This window comes from Nicotiana sylvestris, chromosome 6, assembly GCF_000393655.2.
Source record: "Nicotiana sylvestris chromosome 6, ASM39365v2, whole genome shotgun sequence".
In the NCBI taxonomy this organism is placed as follows: Eukaryota; Viridiplantae; Streptophyta; class Magnoliopsida; order Solanales; family Solanaceae; genus Nicotiana; species Nicotiana sylvestris.
The window spans coordinates 97349535-97359090 of record NC_091062.1 but is presented as its reverse complement, the minus strand read 5'-3'; the positions used below and the strand labels follow the sequence as shown (position 1 = coordinate 97359090).

The following is a 9556-nucleotide window of genomic DNA, read 5'->3' as shown; positions in this document are numbered from 1 at the left end:
GCCCGGCCCACCTGTCAGCTTAGTGATACGTATGGGCTCGAGTAGCTAAACTCGGGAGAAATTTAAAAATAACCATATTTATAAGTGGTCATTCAAAAATAACCACAGTTTCAAAAATAATCAAAATTTAGCCGCTTTTTATGTATAAATAAATCTGAACAAAAATATTGTTTAAAATACGAAAAAATACTCTAGTATAATATATTGGAGTTCCAAAATAATATACCGATCCAACATATTATGTTGACACCGATCTCCAGTATATTATGCTGGAACTTTTAGTGTTGCAGCAAAATAGTGACTATTTTTTAATGACCAATCCGAAAACTGAGTAGCCGTCGTATTTTTACACAACTCCTTTGTTTGGCCCAGAATTATTCAACCAATTTCAGTGGCAACACCTCACTATGCCTACGTGGCATCTTCTCATTGGCTAATGTCACTCCCAATAAATATATCTCTCAGCAGCCGACACTCCGTTTCCAAGTCTCACTCCAACTTCAACTACGATTCTCTACACCGGATCCACTGCCAAAGATGGCGACGACGAGATTACAGCCGTCCGTTTTGATCCTCTGCATGGCGATGATCGGAACCCTAGCTCTTGCTCAGGTTCGTAATTTCTAAGCATTTACCTGTTGATAATATTATCTCTGGCTTTACGCCGTTTTAGGATTTCGTTTGCCATTTGTAATCCTCATCCGATGTACAAATTGAATGATCAGAGAGAACTGTAATCGTATAGTTTAGGGATCGATCTGCGAGTTACTGATTAATTCAACTGTTATTCTTGTTAAGACTTAGCAATACGCGTTACCTATTAAGTGGAGATTTGATACAGCTGCTAAACTGCTGTTGGAACGATTTTTATGAATCTTCATTGTGCTTTTGGATCGTAATACAGCTGATCAGTACTGAGACGGTTTCTATATTTAATCATTCGAGCTACTATAGATCCTTTATGTTCTTTTGCGGATTATATTCTGGTAGAAATTGGTATAAGAAGTACTGGATCATACAGATGGAAGTAGATGCATTTTTTTAACTAGTAAAATCCCAACTGAGCTCATTTTTTGAACAAGCTGAGCACGAGCTCAATTACTAAATCAGCTGAGCTCGCGCTGACTTGGTTCTACTTGTGTAGTTTAAGAACAAACTTAGTTTCATTTCTTTTAGTTTTTTTTTCTTTGCACATAAGTCTTCTTGCAGCATGCTGGTCTGGCTCCATCATTATTGATCTCCTCCTACTCTGGAACAACCTTGCATTTGCCATCGCTAATTAGCTGGCACTCTTTAGCCTCAGTTGTCTTGGATCTTTCCTACCTTTGCAGCCACATTGTAGACTGCTGGTGGTGGAAAGTTCGAAACATCCATCAACCTCAGTCCACTTCAATAGCTATCCTCTCCCTCTTCTTTGCTTGCAATGGGACAATTGGTGTTCGAGAGACAGGAGAAATCTAAAGTTTCCTTCTTCTTCAGCAGAATCTAACTTCTTTTAGAATTTTTTTGGCTCTTTAAACAATTAGTTGACCTGTGAAACATCCAACAAGTTTAAGTAATATATGTTGATTTGATTAGGAATTTTGTTTTACTAGGACAAGTTCGGGTATGAGTAATTGTATGGATCCATTGTTGTCGAGTTGAACTATAGCTTGAGCATGCAAGAATAGTACAGGACAAGTTTTGGCAAACCTTTGAGCTTATGTGATATGGAGCCTAGCTTGAACAGGCAAGGCTTAGCTCAGCTCAACTCATCTTGTTAATACCTTTACAGTAACTATTTGGTAGTGATTGAGCTTGCTTAACATAGGCTGTAAATTTGAGTGCTAAATTAGAACCAAAGCACCTATCAAAGTGGCTTGTTTTTTATGGGTTGCTATCAGAGAAACTTGTTTAACTCAAGATAATCTACAGAGAAGAGGCGTTGGTGTTGTCTATGTGAAGAAAGTTTGGAGTCAGTAAATCATCTTTTTATTCACTGCAAAGTTGCTAAGCAATGCTGGGAGCTCTTCCTGAATCTTTTTGGTGTTACTTGGGCTATGCCTTCGGACATTAGGAGTCTAATTGATAGCTGGCAGAGGAAAAAGATATCAAAGTCCCAGAAGTAGCTTTGGAGGACCATTCCCCTATGCATTTTCTGGATATTTGACAGAAAGAAAGTGTTTGTTTTGAGAATAAAAAATATTTCTAGTATCAAAAATTTATGTATGCATAATCTGTTTTTCTGGTGGAATAGGTGTTTATTAGATAGTATGGATGGATCTTGTAATAGAGTGCTTTTTGTAGGTGTTGTCTGCTCTGTTTTGTAATCTTGTGTACTTTCTTGGTACACTTTTATTAATAATACTTTATCAAAAAAATAAATAAATAGAGATAGTTGCTAAATAGAATACAAATTTAGACTCCGCCACGTTGTCAGATATCAAATGCTACTCAAGTTTACTGCATAAAGATTTTTGTGAAAATATATCAACTTCTTTTTTCCTATTTCCCTTTGGGTGTAACATGGGCGTATGGCTTGGCATATTTCAAAAGGTGGCCTAGGCATTCCTCTTTCCTTGTTTATGTTGGGCCAATGTCCATGTGTGTGCATATGTGTGCTCTTGTCTTTGTGACAAATAGAGGGAGAAAGTCTTTTATTACTGAAAGCATCCTCTGCAGGCTAAATCTCAGGAAAGTCTGAAAGAAGTAACTCACAAAGTTTACTTTGACGTTGAGATAGATGGTAAACTTGCGGGTATGTTCCTTTCCTTCATATTGCTTTAATTTAGGTCCTTTGTTTATATGGTGAAGATACAAAGATGATTTGTCAATAATGTGTTTTGTTTCAGAAGTCTCTTCCCTTTCCTATTTTTTATATTTTAGCTCCTATGCTTATGAGGTGCATATATAGTGTCGATTTGTTAATACTTACCATTTCAAAAAACATGGTTTATTTGTTAATGGTGTCATTTCGCCAGTTTTTCGTCACTGCGTAATTGATCCTACTTAAATGTGTGCGGTCTTCCTTTTTCTTTTTTGTGGGGAGGGAGGAGAGGGCGATAAGTCCTCCTTTTTCATAAAGTTGCTATATTAATCTTGCAAGCTAAAAAAAAGCATCCCAAATGAGGATCTTCTGTGAAGCATAAGTAAAATAACTCTATATATCTGCATCTCTCTTGATCTATCCAAGAACTTGAGGATTGTGTTTTTCTCTTTTCATGCTTAGGTTGCATACGTGGATACCCAGGGCCACATTTATGCATACTATCCTTCCTCTTGTGTAGACTTCATGGCATTTTGTTACATAAGACTATTTATTCTTCTCTCAGCAAAAAGGTCATCAACGAAATGTTGATACTTTGAGCAATAGATATGTTTTTAACATCGGAAAAGGGCCAAAAATACTCCTCTACTATTTTCTATTGTTTAAATATGTCCCCCATTATACGATCCGTCCCCATTTACCTTACCATTAGGCAAATTTAAATTTGCCCTCATTTTAAACGGCTTGACACATGGAGGTTTCTAATCAAGACCAACCCATTGATTAAAAACCCAGCCCCAGTAATTTAACCCATAACCGACCCAACCCCATTCACAAACAAAAATCACCCACTTCTAATAAATCACCCATTTCAAATTTAGCTTCAATCTTTGATGGGCTTGAAAATTTCTGTGGGTCTTATGAGAAAAGAGTGATCCCAAATTGGGATTCTCAGATCTTGCATTATGTAAGTAGGAACCAAAAAAGCTTTGAGCTTGTTGAGGATGAAAAGGTTAGATAATCTTTTAGATGAAAATGGGGCTAGAATTTTTTGTGGGTCTGATGACAAAAGAGTTATCCCAAACTGGGATTCTCAGTTCTTTAATTATGAGTACATGGCCCAAGAAAGGTCTAATTTTAATGAAGGTGAGAAAAGTAGATCCTTTTCATATGTAAATGGGTCGAAACCACGCATGCGTTGAATGAGAGGGAAGTAGCTCAAGTTTGGAATTCTCAGTACTTTGTTGGTGAATCCATGGTGATTGTTGCCGATGGAAACAATGGGGTTGAAAAGGTAGGCCGCATTGATCATAAACCTTTAGGCTTGCATGCTAGGAGCCTGAGAATCAGACTTGGTAATGGGGTCTGATGGGGTTATGGTTAGATTAATGGGGCTGAGTTTTTAATAAATGAGTCGGGTCTTTTGATTAGAATCCTCCACGTGTCAACTGTCAAGCCGTTTAAAATGAGGGCAAATATAGAACTTTGATAACGTAAGGGTAAATGCGGACAAATAGTATAACGGGGACACATTTATCTATACTATATTAAAAGCACGAAGGCCCTTAGCGAAATGTTGTGTCCTTTTTACCCCTTATAAAAATAGAGTTCACACTAGACAAAATAGTCATTAAATTATCTTTCTAATATTTAGGAATTTTAATTCAATTAAAATTTTACTAATTAAATCTTTCATTATTTAAAATATGTGAGAGATCCTAATATTTGGGACTTTATATTCCACTATGATTTTAGCTTACATAATAATTACAGAGCGTGGGCAATTAAATACAATATAAATATGGAAAGTTTGAATTATCATCAAAAACTAGTATCTCACTCATAGACGAGATTTCATAGGTAAACACTTACCTTTTGCCAAGAATATTTTATAATCTTAACATTAGTATATTCACAATCTCAAGGACAAAATCAAATACAATCCTCTACTTAACTGTAACAATATTTTTATTATCAATTTTGTAATAGGAAAAAATTAATGTTTAACAATTATGATGCTATTTCATATTTGACAATCTTATAATTTAATTAGTTTTTTAATATTTAGGACTTTAAAATCTTATTATTAAATTTTTCTTATTTGAAATATATAAGAAGTCCTAAAATTTAGGACTTTAAAATAAATCAAGATTTTACCTTATTTAAATATTTTCCTCATACCAACTGTATAACATAATTATAACTTCGTCATATTACTTTTCCTAAAATTTGATGTCTTAAAATTAACTAAAATTTATTTATTAAATTTCATTATTTACAAGAGCTATAAATTCCACACGAAGTTAGAAAAAGCAACAAGTTCGTGCCAGTTTCGATACGAAGTACTCTTATAAAGGTGTACTTGTTTAAATATAATAATTATCATTATTTAAATATTATTGATAATATATTTTGGAGCATGCCCTAAAGACTAGACATTAAGTAATAATACATGAAGCAATCAGCCAGTTGGTCAATCAAAATATTATGGCTGAATACATACGGAGACACTTAAAGTTGACATGATTTTTTATTTAGACACTTTAATTGAGCCTATTACCTATTGGACACTCAAACTATTTGTGAAGTGTACCGATTGAACACAAAAAACTAAGTCCCAGGAAATAATAAGCGTGTGAAACTCACGTAGCTGACATGGCAATGTAATTAATGAGAGAAAGCCACGTCAATAAAAATTCATGTTAGCTCCAGACTAAACCCTTCACCTTTCCCTGCTCATATCTTCCACATCACTTCTACAACCACCTTGGCCCGCCACCTTTGCCTGCCATACCTGCTTTCCTCTTCAACCACTATAAAAATTACAGTACCAACCATCACCATATGAAAATCACAATCTTCTTTTGAAATTTGAACTAATAAGTTACCAAAAGAGTACTCTATTAATCACACTTATAAAGAACACAAACTCAATCACCAAACTTGTGCTTTGAATCTTCTTGTCGGGATTAGGATGAGGAATCAATAACACCCAGAAAGTCCAACCCCCCCTCCCCCGCCCCAAATCCCATTTCACTACTTGAATCCTAAAAAACTTGTGCATTTGTTGGGTTGATCTCAAATATTTTTTGGTGAAGACGACGAAGGCAGATTTGGGTCTCTTAACACATGAAGAAGAAAATGATTACAGCTAATCCAAAAATTTTCCGGTGAAACTCTATTTTCTCCTACAAGAATTTTGGCTTTGAAGAAGAAAATGACTGTGAGAATGGAGAAGAAGAGGGGGATCGTTGGTTTTTTGGAGAGGATGAGGCCGCCGGTTTCTCTCGCCGGATTCCGACAGTGAAGAGATGGGGACTGCCTTAGATCTGTTTTGTTTTTTAGAGAGAAGAAGGAAATAAAAAAGAAAAAAAAAAAGAAAAAATCTATTTTTTTGGGGTCTCTTCACGCGCCTATATTGGGTGAAACTCACTTTATGTGCCAACTCAGCAAGAAATGCTTAATTGGAATAAGTTTCGGGTAGTATAAGTATTCAATAGGAACATCCTTGAGTTTAGGTGTCTAAATGAAATATCGTGCCAACTTTAAGTGTCTCCGTATGTATTCAGCCAAATATTATTGATATGAAGTAATCTCATCACATTGATATGTAGCTTTGGTTTTGATAATTATAAAAGTACCCTTATTTGTCAATTTCTTCCAGACCAATAAACTAAAAATATTCAAGTATATATACTTGATAGTACAAAAAAACAATCAATTTACTTTTTTTACTGCATACATATTAGAAAACATTTATTAGAAGGTATATGTAAAACATATTATCAACATTAATGTTATTTTAGTGATCGCAAAGTATATGCATATACGAATGATTGGCCCCACTCGATAAGAAAAATTTCTATGTCGAAAAGTTATTATGAAGTTGAAGGCTATTAAAATCACCTCGTATCGTCTCGACTAAAAAGTAAGCCGAATGTAATCAAATTAAATAACCAAAAAAATCATTTACATATAAGAGTTTTTAAGTTTTTATAGGAGTCATGTAACGTTCATTATTCTTATTAATCAAGAATGGGAGCCATCAAATTCTTTGGCTTCAGAATTGAATCGTGACAGTGAAAATAAAAGGGGTATAACACAAACAAATCTTTTAGATATTATATTAATTATATTGTTATTAAAAAGTTTATTCTCATTAATATTGGTATACGCGCAACGCGCGTACACTAATACTAGTACAATAAAAAATAGTAGCAGGGTATTCTTAGCCCTTCTCTGTTCTGGCATTCAACTTTTTCTCGTCTCCTCCCTCTCTATGTACAGTAAAATTCGAGTCTTAGATGCTGTTTGGACAGATCTGAATTGTTCTCTTAAAAGAAATGGGATTTTTTTGGGAATAAGTAGGTGTTTTTGGGAAACAATATTTTTGGTTCCCCTGAATTTTTTTTGAGTTGTTTGAGTGTCTTTTCAAAAATCTAATTTGGTTTTATACCCAAAATTATACATTTTTATTTTTTCCCTCTAAAAGCATTTACAATCCACATGCGCCATACAAACTAGAAAAGTGTCTAAAAACTGATAAGGAAGGGACAGGCAGGATCAGATATTTGTTACTAAAGAAAGATGGCGGTCAGCCTGATTAAAAAAGAAAGATGGAGGACAGCCGCCACTGTGGTATTGACAATAATATAAGATATGCAAATAAATGAAACTATGTAATTAAATGTTGCTATGTCAATAATTATATTTTCATCATTTCCATAGCAAATATCTGCACACAGACACACATGTTAATGATAGAACAGTAAAGTTAAATAAAATAAATACTGTATTACATTTGACAAGTATCCTTGACATGTTTCTTGCTCCTTAGGAATATCATGTCTTCTTGTATATGCTTTATCCATAATATGTTGGAATCCAGCTGTTTCCTCTTAGAAATTGGAAATGTTGACACACAATGTAGGATCTGAGATTATTTTTCCGTGGAATGATTTTTGACTCGCATAAAGAATGTTCTTCCCTATTTATGTCCTAAGGGAGATGTCTTTTCCATGTAGTATCATTACTAACTCCATTGTGTTATCATCCTTGTTTTGATTTTCAAGTATCTGCTTTCTTTCAGGTCGTATTGTTATGGGTCTCTTTGGTAAAACAGTTCCTAAAACAGCAGGTATGGTGGCAATATAAAAAGCTTGTAAGTTTCACCATTGCTACTCCTGATATTAACTATCTTTCTATTTTCTTGCAGAGAACTTCAGAGCATTGTGCACAGGTGCTTTTACCAGATTTTCATAGTTTATTCTCCTGCCGTTCGGGACCCCTATTGGTCAACTTAACCTATAGACGCGTTGGTCAATTAAGCTTGTGCTTGCCTGTATTTCTTTTCTTGTCATCTTTGTTTTCAGTTTTGCCTTACAAGTTATTTTTTCGGTTCTTAGCTGACTGGTAATGCAGAAAAGGTTTAGATATTGTTATCTGATTCAGGAGAATGGTTAAATGCAGATTGCATATACTTGTACCTTCACATTCTTGATCTTGTTTTTCTCCTCTGGTAATCAACATTGCAGGGGAGAAAGGTGTTGGAAAGAGTGGCAAGCCTCTTCATTACAAGGGGAGCACATTCCATAGAATAATCCCCAGTTTCATGCTTCAAGGTGGTGATTTCACTCTTGGTGATGGGCGTGGAGGTGAATCCATTTATGGTGAAAAATTTGCTGATGAAAATTTCAAGATCAAGCACACTGGACCAGGTAGAATTTATTCCTTGTGTTAAAGTGCCTTTTATATTCTCGATTGTCATGCATGTAAAACTGCTCCTGCATGCATAATTTCCAGGGCTTTTGTCAATGGCAAATGCTGGTCCCGACACCAATGGTTCACAATTCTTCATCACAACTGTCACAACTAGCTGGTAAGTCCATCACTCTTGAAAAACATATGCAGATTACTTAGACCACTAACCATTTAACTATTTACAATTAAGAACCTACCAGTGTCATGTTATTAAATCTCGAATATTTGTTAATTTTGGTTTGCATCTTTAAATTCTAGTTGCTTGTGATTTACTACTCTTCTGATAAGCTACCCTTTCTCCAATAATCTTTTGGGCACTTCTGATTTTTGATTATATGTAGGTTGGATGGCCGGCATGTTGTCTTTGGGAAGGTGTTGTCTGGAATGGATGTCGTTTACAAGATTGAAGCTGAAGGAAGACAAAGTGGAACACCAAAAAGCAAAGTTGTCATTGCAGACAGCGGTGAACTTCCTCTGTAATGGGATCTGATAAGTGCAATATGTTTAACGCAATAATCTAAGGCCGTTTTATCTGCTAATTAATGTATTTGGTGGGGCGGGGGGCGCAGTTTTTCTGTCAATCCATGGCTTGTTCTGACTTCAGCAGTGAAACGGAAACTCAGACAAAGAAAAGAACTTTGTAGAGGCTAAGAGACACTGGATCACGTCAGATAACGGAAAAAATAATTGGATCGAGATTCATAACTATACATCATAGCTAGTAGTACTACATTTTATTACTACTATTTTTTCCTATCCTTTCATCGAGTATAATCTAGCACTGTTGTGTTATAAATAACTTGACTTCTTGCTAAACAGAATATGCCCTTTCGTGACCTTAATTATTAGATGCTATATTATAAGCAAACAACTAAATCACGTTTATGGGGTACCAGTGAATGCAGACAAAACCAGCCCCGCGTTCACAGATAATCATCACATTTGCTAATTACCATCAATATTGTATACGGTCGAAATCGGACTCATCTATTACGTGACGGATTGAAACCGAAACATGATGGATTGAAGATCGACCCCAGGTTCATCAAA

At 35.1% G+C, this 9556-nt stretch overlaps 1 protein-coding gene across 1 annotated transcript; it reads left to right on the top strand.

Moving 5' to 3' along the window:
- The first annotated feature begins 473 nt into the window (after window positions 1–473).
- LOC104223497 (peptidyl-prolyl cis-trans isomerase CYP20-1) lies at window positions 474–9260 on the top strand. The gene is made up of 7 exons (XM_009774951.2): window positions 474–612; window positions 2662–2737; window positions 7836–7883; window positions 7962–7985; window positions 8281–8463; window positions 8549–8624; window positions 8848–9260. The coding sequence occupies exons 1-7, from the start codon at window positions 538–540 to the stop codon at window positions 8984–8986; spliced, it is 621 nt and encodes a 206-aa protein (XP_009773253.1). The 5' UTR covers window positions 474–537; the 3' UTR covers window positions 8987–9260.
- Window positions 9261–9556: the final 296 nt, after the last annotated feature.

Coding starts and splice junctions, on each gene's coding strand:
- LOC104223497 (XM_009774951.2), top strand. CDS start 538: ATGGCGACGACGAGATTACAGCCGTCCGTTTTGATCCTCTGCATGGCG. Junction 7,884..7,961: donor AACAGTTCCTAAAACAGCAG/GTATGGTGGCAA, acceptor ATTTTCTTGCAG/AGAACTTCAGAGCATTGTGC. Junction 8,464..8,548: donor GATCAAGCACACTGGACCAG/GTAGAATTTATT, acceptor CATAATTTCCAG/GGCTTTTGTCAATGGCAAAT.